General features: G+C 34.2%; 1 protein-coding gene across 1 annotated transcript in view; it reads right to left on the bottom strand.

The window, feature by feature from the left end:
- LOC138712178 (uncharacterized) overlaps positions 1-14340 on the bottom strand; it is a 79758-nt gene that overhangs the window by 10426 nt on the left and 54992 nt on the right. The window contains exons 17-22 of the mRNA XM_069843673.1: positions 13955-13981; positions 11513-11530; positions 9503-9526; positions 7206-7232; positions 5480-5509; positions 101-127 (exon numbers count right to left, since the gene is read on the bottom strand). Of these exons, the coding sequence (XP_069699774.1) occupies positions 101-127; positions 5480-5509; positions 7206-7232; positions 9503-9526; positions 11513-11530; positions 13955-13981 (153 nt within the window). The remainder of the gene's footprint in view (positions 1-100; positions 128-5479; positions 5510-7205; positions 7233-9502; positions 9527-11512; positions 11531-13954; positions 13982-14340) is intronic.

Here is a 14340-nt window from a genome sequence, read left to right on the forward strand (position 1 = left end):
GAAGATCTAAAAATATAATTTTTTAATAAGTTTATATGCAAAAGGTGAAACATTAAGTGACCAAACATCAACATTATTCAGTGAGACGTTTTGTACTTACGACAGAGAGAAGAGTAGAATTTCTCAGCTGTAAAAGATCATTAATTCATTTTCAGGTAATATTATGGTCCATATTGATCTGTTCAATATATTTTCAATGCTGAATTAACTAGAACGTTCATGGTAAAACTGCATGCAGAGTGTAAAAATAGCTGTGCATTAGAACGGTATTGGTAATATATGAAAGAACATATCACGAGGTTTCAGTATCACATAGCATAAGTCCATCCCATTAAGAGCAAATGTTGGGTAACTTTCGGCGCTGGACCCCGGACTCCTTTCGCTGGCATTATCACCTTCATTTCACTCAGACGCTAGATAACCATCGCAGTTGATAAAGCGTCGTAAAACAAACTAATTAAAAAAGCATAACACAATAACAAACATTAAAAAATACATGTGACTGAACAGCGCATAGTCGGGTAGGATAGTAAGAGCTTTTGGAAACAAAAATATGAGACTCTTTAAGCTCTATTATATGGTATGTAATTTTGTGTCGCGCTTCATATTTACGAAAATGAAGTCTGAAATTTCTGTATTAATGTATTGTAGTCAGTGTCCGAAAAGCGACCTAAGAGTACTAAAAGTGAATATCTATAGTTTGACAACTTCAAGTGAAACCCCGTAAAACACGCCAACTTCTGAAATCTCTCTCTTTCTTTCTTCTCTCTCCCTCGCTCCTCGTCATTCAGTCACCAATCACCACGTGAATATCTGAGAGGGTGTGTGTGGGCATCGCGACCAATAGAAGAACCACTCTCCAGTATTACCACAATAACGGATTCTTCATTTTTGCCTCGACTGACGGCTACAAAGGTTCCATTATGCTAGCATTGCAGGCAACTAGTCAACCTTTTAATGCTTTTGTTAGCAGGTTTGACAAACTGTGAGTGGACCTGCAAGTACAGTGCACAGTGCTCTCTTCCCCCCCCCCCCGTGCTTTCTCACTTGCTCCACCCCAAGACAGCCAGCGCTCACGTAGTAACTCGGTCAGGGTTTCAGTTCGATTTGTCAACCTATAATTTTCTAAATCTTGGCCTCGAGCTTCTATCATGGGTTCGCCTGAAGGAACGAAGAATCATGTGTTCACTAACACTGCTCTTTAAACTCTTGCATACCTCTGGTCCTACTTACTAGCAGCACGTTTTTAGTTTCTTACAACAGTACGGAATCAGAATCAAGCACTTCTTTCTATCCCTTATCACCAGACTTCGAGACTTCGGACCCAATAGAGCAGTTTAGTGGAAAATCTGCATAACGGCGTACTGAGTATAGTGGTAAAGTGTACAGTGTAGAATGAATGCCAACAAATAAGCAAAGAAAAACGCTCTGGATTTGAAGATTCTGACGAATAATTTGGTTTTCATACAAACCTATTTTCAAACTGTGTCTGAAACTATTACACGGTTAGAGAAATCAGGGCAAGAGATGCCGGAAACCCTCAAATTAGTTGAGGAAATGACACAGAGAATTAATGAGACACCAAGTACACCGGTTTCTGAACGTGTAAAACGGAAGTGGAAATCAATTTTATACAAAAATAACGGATATGGAACATTGTGTAACATAAACAGCAAATTAGTAAACATAGAGTCACCAGAGAATAAAAAACTGTCTCTTAGAGCAATGATGTTAGGTTTTTTCGTTTTGCTCCTATCACGTCATGCGATGTAGAGCGCAGCTTTTCACACTACAAACTGTGTTTGGCAGATAACCGAAAAAGATTTACGTTTGAGACACTGAGAATCCGAAAAAGATTTACGTTTGAGAAACTGAGAATGTATCTTGTAGTACATTGCAGTTCGGTACTGTAACTGCACTTCCTAAAGACGACCTATAGGATAAATGAAGAAATTAAAATTGCTACATGTTATTTCCACCATTAACACTGTGTATAATTAAACACAAATGCTTATAAAAGACAGGAGAATAAATGCTTTTCACATTCTTTTGAAGTAGTCATTGTGTAATGTATATTTACTTTCAAAATATATGGTACATATGTGTGTGTTTCCCCATACTACCCTACTCTATTCTAAATAGGAACGTTGTTACCTCAACACATCTCTACCTTTCACTACCTGTAGCGAGTCAACAACCTATAGTACAGTAAACTTATTGTATCGGGTCCCAAGTCTCGAAGCCTACTCATCACTAGGACTGAAAAAAGTATTGGTTATAGGTTACGCTGCATCGTACGTAGAGCCCTGTGCTTACAAAATGCTTGTGTGCACGCACGACTGTAGCGGCTGATTGTACAGTCCGCTCCGTATGAATGAACTCATAATAGAATTTACATTTACAGGATTACTTATGTTTCAAATTAATTAACTCGGAACAAATATTAAATTTACAAAAAACATTATTATTATTATTATTATTATTATTATTATTATTATTATTATTATTATTATCAATTAAATTAAACACATTTTTCCCGTATTCTGAATTCAGTCGCCTTATTATCTGTTCTTTGTTGGATTTTTTCTTTCGGCATTCTGATACAACATCACGTCACTTAAGTAGGTCTACTATTGAGGAGAGTCGATGTTCATTCTATATGCTCCTTACAGACAGTAGAGACACCCTGCAACGGGACGCATTTTGTAAACAATGTATATAGAAATTATTTACTATCCTGATACCAATAATTTTCTTCAGCCCTATTCATCACAGAATGTCATTATGCTTATACTCCTATACAGTATGCGGAAAGAAGAAAGCATACTTTTCTGATCGACAGCTGGAATTACTACAAAAATGGCAAAATAACGTTACCGAATGCTTCACGCAAGAAATCCACAAATGACATATAATAAATACGACGTTTGGAAAATACATCTGAAAATTATATCCAATAACCTACATATTTTTTGCATATTTAAATAAGATTTTAAATTAAATATTCACAAGTTTAGTAATGGAAACTTTATATAAACAACATTTTTAATCATACCAAGCTCACAGCTTACGTCTTGGCAGTCCCAAGTCTGCATGAAATGCGAGGGAAAATGTTGTTTATGTCGCCGCAAACGTCTATATTACAGTTGCATACTTAGCTCCAGACGTTCTGTCTAGATCGACCCAAAAGTTATGTGTTTTAGGTGATTCGCCTCAAACGTACTATAGACCTATCATCCTTTAGGAATCCGTCGTCCTCCACCGTGATTAATGTACGAATCTCTATACCAAGGGTGCCGAACTGAGGCTCCCGGCAGAGCCGCTATTATAGTGTTATAGTTGCTGTCGAGGACGTAGCCGCGTTGACCGAAGGTAGCCGAATGGTTCTCACCAGCGCGAGGATAGGTGAAGCCTGCGAACGCGCAATATTGAAATACTAGTCGGCTCTGTATGAGCAAGAGTTTTTTTTTTTTATTTTTTTATTTTTTTTATTTTTATTTTTTTTTTTTTTGAGAGAGAGAAATACAATGAGTGTTTTCCGTTGAAGGAAAAAATGCTTATTGGAATAATAAACGTACTTCCTTGCGTCAAATAAATTTGTTTACATGTTTGCACTTTGGAGGAACAAACTGCTTTCGTAGAAAACTGACAATGCGTTCTCTTCATAACAGGTTCATGAAAGTTTGCGTTAATTTTCTTAGCCATCATTAACCAAAGATAATTAGACAAGTGTTCATCCGACATTCTGCTACGAATATGAGACTTTGTTAATTTCATTAATGAAAATGCTGCTTCACAAATATAAGTCGTCGCGAACAGTGAAAACACATTTGCGACAAAAGCACCTAACGTAGGAAATCGTTCTTTTGCCTCTTTGTTCGCCTTGCCTCTTTCACGCAGAGGATGATCGTTATTAGGGTCTACGCTCTTCACTCATAATTTATTAGATTTCAGATATGAAACGCAAAGAATACACTATTAATCGCGGTTCAACTTAATTACATTAACCTAAAATGTACACAAGAGTAGTAGCATACAATAAGCACAGTATGGTTATATCAACTCTACTTCGTTGAACACAATGAATGCGCTTTGTTTATATTTCTCTGCTTATGTATTGCATTCTAGGCAATAGAAGGGGTTGCGTTTAGTGCTACTTTTCCTACCCATGAATCCCATGCTTTCGCGTAATCTTGTGCCCGAACCTCGTAGCTTGTTTTTAGATTCGTCTCCACAGAGCAGTCTACTCGCATTTACATGGCCCGAGCTCTGTTCGCTTACAAGAACCGAAGACACTTCATTCACAGTCTAGTATATATAGTCACGAAGCTTGAGTTGATGAGGTTGCTAGAAACAATAGACTTTACAGGTACTATTTCGCATTGTCTGTAATGAGGCGATAGTAGCGATCCTAGTGGTTAGCAACTATCTATGGATGCATATTTATTACATATTGAGCTTCGTGACTGTATATACTAGACTGTGCTTCATCTTTAGGTACGCGGCTCCCGGGAGAGCCTCGAATCTGATTGTCAAAGCCTCGAGCACCGAAGAAAGCCTCAGTACGGCACCCCCGCTCTAGATCACCGGAAATGACTTTGTTATAATCTTGTGTCAAAGTGCACCAGCATTTTTACACTCTACATAAAATAATTACTATAGAAATAAATAGTCTGGTTAAACGAGCGCTGAGGTACTTCCCTCTTCGCTTCCACACTTTCAGCTGAAACAGCTGTAATACCAACATAACTTTGGTGACCTTAGGCTACGAAAGTTTCACGCTAGTAGGCTATATACTCAGGCTATGCTTACATATACTAATCTGTGACAGGTTAGGTTAGGTTAGTTTTGGATTTTACTATACTTTGCATATACGAATCTCTGCAGGATTTTCAAAGGCTGGTGATTTTTTTTTAGTGATGGACGACGTGGAAACGAAATTACAATACAGGAATTTTGTGTCTATTTCATTATTGTTTGTTATGTTTCACTGTATTCCAGTGGTTATTGAATTAATATAAGTTTTACGTTCTTCACAATACATCGTATTGTGTGTTTTGTGTCTCTACGTTCCTTCCCTTCACTAGAAATCACAACGTCTGCACTTCCATTACCACCCACCTCTCATTTCACACGTAATTGACTACATTTTCGAAAAATTTCCTTTATTTGAAATATAAAATCCTTAAGTTTTGAAATCAATCTCAGCAACAAATTCCTTACAAATTCGATCATTTTCACTTCCAAAATCACCGGAAGTACCTCAACGCCCATTTTTCCAAATAGTATAATATTGTATCACATGAATTTTATATAAAGGCATGAATGTATTGTATTAACAAGAATATAATGTCAAATTAAATCCAGTGATACCAGCCTGAAGGAACTAGATTGACTCCATTTTTATTTTGGTGTACTATAGTTACTATTAGTTATTTTTTCTCTAGTCAATTGCCAAGCATAGAAATTAATTTCTTACCTGCTACAATTCGCGAAGTTTTTTCTTTGGCTGTAAATATAAAATTATTGTCGTTAAGTTAATTCCACTACATAAGTCAATGTATTGTGAAATATAACTTACATTCGTCATTACAAAACTCAGACAGTTTGAATGAATGTTATGGATTTTATATATATATATATATATATATATATATACAAGACTCTGTATGATAGAATGAAGTCCATTAAAATGTCTTTCTTTTTTAAAAATCATTTACCTTAGGTTGTTGAAATACAACACGGTCATGCACAGATGAAAATTGTTTCTGCGTTCAGAACATGCAGTTGCTGTCAGCGTTATACTGAGAAAGACTGGAAACCCGTCTTAAATTTTGATAGACGAAGTTTCCCCTTCAGATAGCATAAAGGTACATGGGGGTATGAACCTCGGCACTAGAATGAGATGGTGCGTTCTGAAAAATTTGGCAACAATAAAAATCCTGTTGCATCTCGAGATTGAATCCGGGACTTTCTAGTCCATATTCAGTTGCTCTACCGGTCCGCTTTTTTCTGTAGCAAAATATAATGTACACAAACAGGTATGTATTTATTAGAGATGAACAAAACTAACTGCCGCTCTCGCTCGCTGTGTTCATTGCATTTGTCTTTTTAGTCTCGGCTCGTCATTCTCGTGCGCTTCGAGTCTCGCTCGTCATTCTCGAAATAGCATTTGGTCGGCGTGGAAAGATTTCGTAACTTTGAATAACATACATTATTGAAATAATTAACATAAATGTTTAAATGAAACAAAAAAGACAAAAAAGAACAGTATCTTAGTTATCAAAATGTTCTGGTTCTATTATATGATATTATCTATGGTTATATAAATAAAAAAAAACAATTCTCAAATAAATTTGCATTCCTAAGAAACATAAAACATGACACTAATAGTGGATTGCACACTTGATCTCAAACATATGAAAAGAAAAAGGGCCTAGTAATTAAATAAAGACTGGCGAACGGAATATCATACACTAAAAGGTAGAGATGATGTTTCAAATAGGCAACTTGATTGTTTATACATATATAACAGTTGCCAAAGTAGATAAAAGTTCAGTCAGATATAAACAACTGCTGACTTCGGGACTTCGGGACTTGATCACAATATCGAGTCTCGGAAGACTCACAACCAGTCTTTACGTCAAGGACGCGACTTGATACAACATTGTCGTGCGGGTTTTCGGCTTTGCGGGCGCTGTTAGTCTCGTTTTCTCGATCGTTGTTCATCTCTAGTACTGCACTTATATTTCAGAATAGATTGCTACATCACTCCTACCGGGTATTTATCCATTTGCGGTGTGAATACATACGTACGTACGTACATACATACATACATACATACATACATACATACATACATACATACATACATACATACATACATACATACATACATACAAACATACATACATACAGGTCACCAGCGTAGCTCGGTCGGTAAGGCGCTTGCCTGCCGATCCGGAGTTGCGCTCGGGCGCGGGCTCGAGTCCCGCTTGGGCTGATTACCTGGTTGGGTTTTTTCCGAGATTTTCCCAAACCGTAAAGCAAATGTCAGGTAATCTATGGCGAATCCTCGGTCTCATCTTGCCAAATATCATCTCGCTATCACCAATCCCATCGATGCTAAATAACCTAGTAGTTGATACAGCGTCATTAAATATCCAAATAAAAAAATTACGTACATACATAGCAATGAAACTCACCAGTATAGTCCAAACTGTCGACGTAGACTGCAACAAAACACGCAATTCAATAAAATAAATTCAATTTCATTATTATATAAGTTCAAATTCACCGTAGTGAAATCATAAATTTTTACAAAAATCTAATATATTTTTTATTGATGTAGTACAATTCTCTTAATGTGTTAATGTATGTTAAGGATAAAATATATTAAATTCCATGATAGATCTAAGTATTGAAAAATAAAGATTCCAGTAAGAAAGCGTGCACTTGGGAATAGAATGTCATTGACAATGCTGATCTTCTTTGGAAAATATCTAATGCAAGTACGAAGATTTCTCTACAGAAGAGTCAGAAGTGTGCATATTTATAGCTAATAGCAACCCAAAATATACACTTTGGTTAATCTTGGAGTGGATGAACAAACGTTCTTCATTGTGACTTTAGATTCGCTGTAATTACTGACCCACGTGAGAGTAAGAGATGATTATGACAGGATTTTCAGCCCTTGATTTATCATACAGCTAGAGCAGATACTTCTTTAACAGTCACCAGATTTCACTAACCATAGCTTAGGAATTGGATCTCGCCCTAAGCGTTCCATAGCGACACAGATACATTAAAAGGAAGGTGAGGGTGCTGTTTCTGACTGGTCATCTCCATCTAATATCATTGAGTTCTATTCTAATATGTGCCATATATTTTATGAGATTAAATTACATACTCGTATAATGAGCAAAAATGTATGGTGAAATGGTGTTGGGTATGAGAAAGAATTTTAATGTTAAGATGAACTGAGAACCAACAAAAAACCCTCATTTTGAGCAATTTTCCCTGTAAATATCACTTCTGGGAATCAACCCAGGTTCCACGAAGTAATAAGCTAAGCTGATCACAGGAGGAGGAAAAATTACGGAAGTAATATTGTATATCACTTAAGAAATTTCAATTTTATCCTTAATGCAACAATTATTTCAGACTTAACAAGAAGAGGATTAATAAGTAAATAAGAAAGAAGGAAAGTGCGATGATAGGAAATTGATTGTAGAAAGGCTATTTTATTATTGTATGTAAGAACATATCATAGAAACTAACATCAACTAAAACCTCAAAATCAGCATCTAAATCAATTTTATAATAAGAAAGTAAAAATTGAACGTCATATAATTTTCTCTCCCTCCTTTTGTCGAATTGCTCTTGAACATACAACTTAAGGGGAGAGGATGGTATTTTTTTTTACTTTTTTCCTATTTGGTGTAAATTATTAATTTTTTGTATGTAGAGAGCTCATAGCTGTGGCAACTCAACCAAATAAAACTATTTTGAAAAAAAATTATTTGGGAGCCCAAATTCGAAAAAAATATACCCAATGCAGGATTGTACTAGAACCGATATATCTAAACCGTTTTTTAAGATAGATTCAAACAGGTTTTGCAATGTATTTGCAAAAGTATGTTCTACAAACTGTCTGTAACAGAATTTTTATATTAGTCCCTACGTTTGTAAAATAAACAATTAAAATTTAGTAACAGTTTTCTGATTTCTTTTCTTGCAAAAAAAGGACGTATTTTTAAAATGAAATCAATTAACAAAATTCTGTTACACAGAAAAGTTTCCTAATAGTCTAAAGAATGTGTGTTTTAAATTTCATGCATGTATCTTTAATAGTTCAGAAATTATATCCATTTTGTCTGGCAATGTAGCAAAAAAATGAAGTTAGTGGATACTGATAAAAGTGAGCATGTGATTTAAAAATCCATAGCGCAGGAAGTTTAAAAATGACGTCTCAACATCCGATAAGGGCACAAATACCCACAAAATGTTATGCAATGCATTCCACACATATCAAAGGGTATTTCAAAGAAATGTTTTTTTTTTTTTGAAAATTTAATTTACCGGAAACAACAATAAAAGTGGGCGAGTGATATAAAATCCATAACGCAGGAAGTTTAAAAATGGCGATCCACACATACCACAGAGTATTTTAAAGAATTTTTTTTTAATTCAGTCATTTTTCATCAAAAATACCATCCTCTCCCCTTACATAAAACTACGTATATTACTCCCTGTTAAAAACGCTGTGTCTCATAGCACTTCCATCTGTAAGTTGTATAAATCTTACATTAAGTTACTGAATTTAAATTTGATATATCTCTAGCGAGCGGATCTCTCTATCTGGTGACCAGTACTCAGGGCTCTTATTTCCACCTTAGGAATTTCATGTCATCCTCCCTAGGATTTTATGCATCATCTGAGTCTAGAACGAATTTCCTCTACCCTCTGTACAAACACACACAGAAATGATTTTGAAACTTACGGTTATAGTGTCGGTAGGCATGCTCTGAAATACAGATCATATAATATTAATTCGTGAAGTGGTAAAAAGCTAATCTAAACCTTAAAAATATTCTAAATGAAACAATCATAACAGTATAAATACCTAAACTAGTACAACAAAGAAAAAATAATAATCCAAATTCAAAAACTTTTCATTTAGGATCAAAACCACATTCGAAAGATGATCTCCTGTTCCCGGTCTTCAATTTGTTTGCTTCTTTTTAAACAATGTCAGTGTGTTATTTTTTAGCTTCTAGTTCCGTTATTCAAAAGTGGAGAACATGAATAGAGACCGGCACGTTATGAAGAAAATTTTTCCCAAAAGTTTAAATTCATTCTGGCAAAATATGAAAATATAAAATAAATATTTCAATATTAAAGTATCTCCGTTTCTGAACCATTTGAAGTAGGTTTGCATAATAATTTACAAAATAAGTCTTTAGAGATTAATGATTCTGTCTATATTTAATATACTACCAAATAAAATGCAATAAATGTCCATAATTAAACAGCTTTCATCATCATAAAATACTCACCTGAATGCAAGATGTAGGTAATTTATTTTTTTTACACCGAAGAGAGCAAAAAAATATACATACTCCTATATTTTCTGATTGCAATACAACACAAGGAGATCTAACGTTTCTATTTTTTTTTTCTGGCAAAAGATACACTTTGTGCCACTTAATACGATGAAAATCTCATGGGGCCGTATTCATAGACATTTTTTAGCGCGGGCTTCCGGTGGATGATCAGCGTTTTTCGTATTAATAAACTAGTGTTAGCGATAGGATACGATTTGAATTCTGTACTAGTAACCAGTGGATAGCCGGGGCTAGCTTAGTACGCACGTAGCGCGTGCTGCGAAATGTCCATGAATAGCACCCATGAAGTTTCAAAATGAAAATAAATTAAGTAGACAGCAAAATTTTTGGTTGCAACCTATTTAAAATATTAATGTATAGTAGTGGCAAACAAACCGGACCGACGGAATAATCAAAGTCCCCGAAATGAGCCACTGCGTATGCCACGCCCGCATTCACAAGATAGCGAGTAATCTATTGAAATTGTTATAGTTTCGACTGCTGACGTAGCCCATTTCGAAAGCCATTAGAAAATAAGCTGGTAATATTCATATTTTGGGAATAATAAGTTAATTAAGTAGTAAAATATCGCTGCAATCGAAAAGTATTGGGAATAAATTTGAATAAGGAACAAAAAGAGTTTCCTTCCCAGGCAGGATTCGAACCACGAAAGTCTTAGTTACCAATCTATCGTGCTCTGGAGTGAACAAGGCTCTGAAATCAGCTAGAAGGGTCGGTCTGGTTTTTTTTTGCCACTACTGCACATGTATATAAGTAGACATGGCAACACTGAACAAAAATTTAGAAAGAATGAGCAGAGTTAAAATATTGAAATAGGAATCACTTATTTTGTTTTGGCTTCTCGCATTCATTTACACTTTGAGTTCAATGAATCTAGAGGGAAATCTGGACATTTCACTTGACCTTGAGAATCCCGAAATATTAGTGAAATGTGTCATTTGCGTTCAAGTGTTTCCTGGAAAACAACTCCGTCGTTTCCTCATAATGTCTGGAAGGCCCGGTTCAGTGCTAGTTGTAGGGGAAAATCGATACACTTTCATTGAATATCATACTGAAAAGTATTCTATTTGCAAAACTGTGCAACAATTGTGTCACATGACACAAGCCGGAGCACGTGACTCAGTCCTTTCTTTTACCCCACACGTCATTGGACGTTAGGGGGAGAGGAGATATGTATTCAGTATGTTTGTTTGAGGAACGTCACAGATACGTAATTCAAGGCCGGAGGATTGTGGACGAGGAACAAACTCTTTCCCCATGCTTCCATACCTCTCTTCACCAGTTCTGCATCCCTGATCTACGCCATAGCTGTTAATAAGAGATGTTTAACAAAATAAATATAGGTAATAAATTATATGAATTATTTATCCAATTTTTTTTCTTACTTGCTCTTTGCACAACATCTGAAACAGAGAAAGAGACGAAAACAACATTAATAACATCCTGAGAAAAATAAAGCATAGTTGTTCTTTATTGTGCAAAGTAGTTAGATGTAAAAACAATAAAATTCAAATATAACTTGAGAGGTTAATGTGTTTCACATAAAAAGTTAGTTGTTTGCTAAGTAAACACAACTATATAAACAAATATTTTATTATGCACATATTTACATCTTAGAGAGGAATTCATAATAATGCAGTTTCCTTTGCAATTGCGAATGTAGGTGTCTAAAATCGATTGAAAAGAATTTTATTTATTTCTGAAATATTTTACCTACCAAAACACCGCGCACTTAATCATATATAATATATATAGCAAGATATAGGTGACATAATGAATAGAAACGTAACTACATACCTTGGTGAATGGTATATATGGTTCAGCATTTGGTATATCACATGAACTCAACATACACAGTACGATAAAGAATTAACAATTTTAGAGAGCACAAATTTTCTGACTAGTCTTGATCAGAAGTGTCAACTTTTGAGAAGGATTACACTAAAACTGTATTGCCAATTGACATGAATTTACGCTTATAAGATGTATTAACTATCATAGATTCAGTGTGTCATAAACATTTTCCTAGAAAATAAAAACAATTTTTTTCAGTTTTGGCCACGAAATCAGTATCTCTAACCCACTGTTTCATGATGTAAATGGAATAAAAATCTCGCACGAAATATGTAGTTCTGTTCCTAACAATATATATTATTTTTATTGCAAAAACATCTGACCAATTGATTGATTGATTGATTGATTGATTATTCTATACATGGCCATACACATGGATGTACACTTCAATAACATAATAAATAAGAAACACAATGATATTAAAAACACTACAAGTTAAAATACATTTAAAATAAATAATATAATCAAGTAGTATTGCATATATCATAACTTGTGATTTAAGAATTCTTTTACTGAATAAAAAGTTTGATCAGTTAAAATCTATTTAACTTTCACTTTAAATTTTTCATAAGGTAAAGTTTGTATCTGCAATGGTAATTTATTAAAAAACACAATGCCACTATAGGCAGGCGATTTTTCATATTTCACAAGTTTATGATTTTTTATTGAGAACAGATGTGCATTTCGTGTATTATAATTATGATAATCTAAATTCTTATTTTATTTATTTTCATTCTGTTTCAAGAAAATTAGGCATTTGTAAATATAAATGGATGGAAATTTTAACATTTTATTTTGTTTAAAATAAGGTTTGCATGAGTCGAAACTCTTTAATTTAAAAATGGATCGTATAATTCTTTTTGTGCAATAAATATCTTATTTACATTGGTAGAGTTACCCCTTAATAAAACGGCATAACTGAGATATGCATAAGCAAGTGAATAATACATTGAAATCAATATTTTGGTGTTTAGAATATCTCTCAGTTGCAAAATAGCACAATTAGCAGAACAAAGTTTTTAGCAATAAAATCAGATTGCTCGTTCTAAGTCAATAGATTGTCCATAATTATGCCAAGAAATTTAGTACTGTGTTGGCTTTGGGTCAATATATCCCCCAACTGACATGGAAAATTTATATTCATAGGTCTATTAACAAATTTTAAAAATACAGTCTCATTAATATTAACAATTAATTTGTTATAATCACACCACGTTTTGAACTGAGATATAGCTATGTCAACTTTATTTATCAAATCATTACAAGACTCCGAACAAAGAGTATCATATGCATACAAAAAAAACTTTACGTTCCTTTATATAATTAGACAAATCATTTATGTAAAGTAACAATATAAGAAGTCCAAGTACAGAACCCTGAGGGACTCCCATATTAACATGCCCCCCCTCAGATCCTGAATTCTGGAAAACAGAAATTTCTTTCGAACTTATTGTTAGTATCCTTGGATTCTTATGGTTTCAATATAGGCCGTACTGCTCAATTAGCCACTTCGTAAAATGTATACTTGCGAAAAATTGTCACTTACATGGCAGAATGAATTTTTCGTATATTAGCCTACATATAATACTTACTGCCATTACGTCTTTTATTTGGAATCTTTGAACCTCCGTGAGACGAAATCTCAGTGACAGTAGTCTTAAGTATTTGTTCATCTCTTGTTTTGATAAATAAGTATTCATAAAACGAATTGAGGGGCTCGGACATAAAACATGGTAACTGAAATTTTTATCAAAAATGAGATGTGTAGCATCTTACATTCTGCGTTTAATATAGTAGTTAGTTTTCCAACATTTCAACAGATGGCAGAAATATACAGATTTTACTTTTCTGGTAACTATACAAACTGTTGCATGTATAAATGTTTACCTACCTAATAACTTCAAAGCACTAAAACGTCACTTACCATGTTTTACTCCTGAACCCTTCAATTCCAGCAATTAATTCATGCTTACCCTTCAAGTCGACGTCATATTTCTTCTCTGTAACAAAATATGGTAAAATAACAAATAATTCACGCAACATAAAAAAATGCTTATGACACTGTATCTTTAAGCAAATTATGGGGAGTGTTATAGAGCAAAGAGATAAAATTATTGTCACTATCATAGAAACTGTTTGATAATGCTATATCAAGAGTGAAGGATGAAAAGTATTCTCAGAAGAGTTTCCAGTTATACATGAGGGTGCAGTCTGTCTTCCACATTATTAAAATTATATACCCAAAAATCTTTAGAAATCTGGAAGGAAAAATGAGAGTAACAATTGGAAATGAAACAGTTTATACATTCTTATTTGCAGACGAATAGTTGGTTATAACTCATGATTATGTTGACGTGGA

The sequence above is a fragment of the Periplaneta americana genome, chromosome 13 (genome assembly GCF_040183065.1).
Source record: "Periplaneta americana isolate PAMFEO1 chromosome 13, P.americana_PAMFEO1_priV1, whole genome shotgun sequence".
Classification (NCBI taxonomy): Eukaryota; Metazoa; Arthropoda; class Insecta; order Blattodea; family Blattidae; genus Periplaneta; species Periplaneta americana.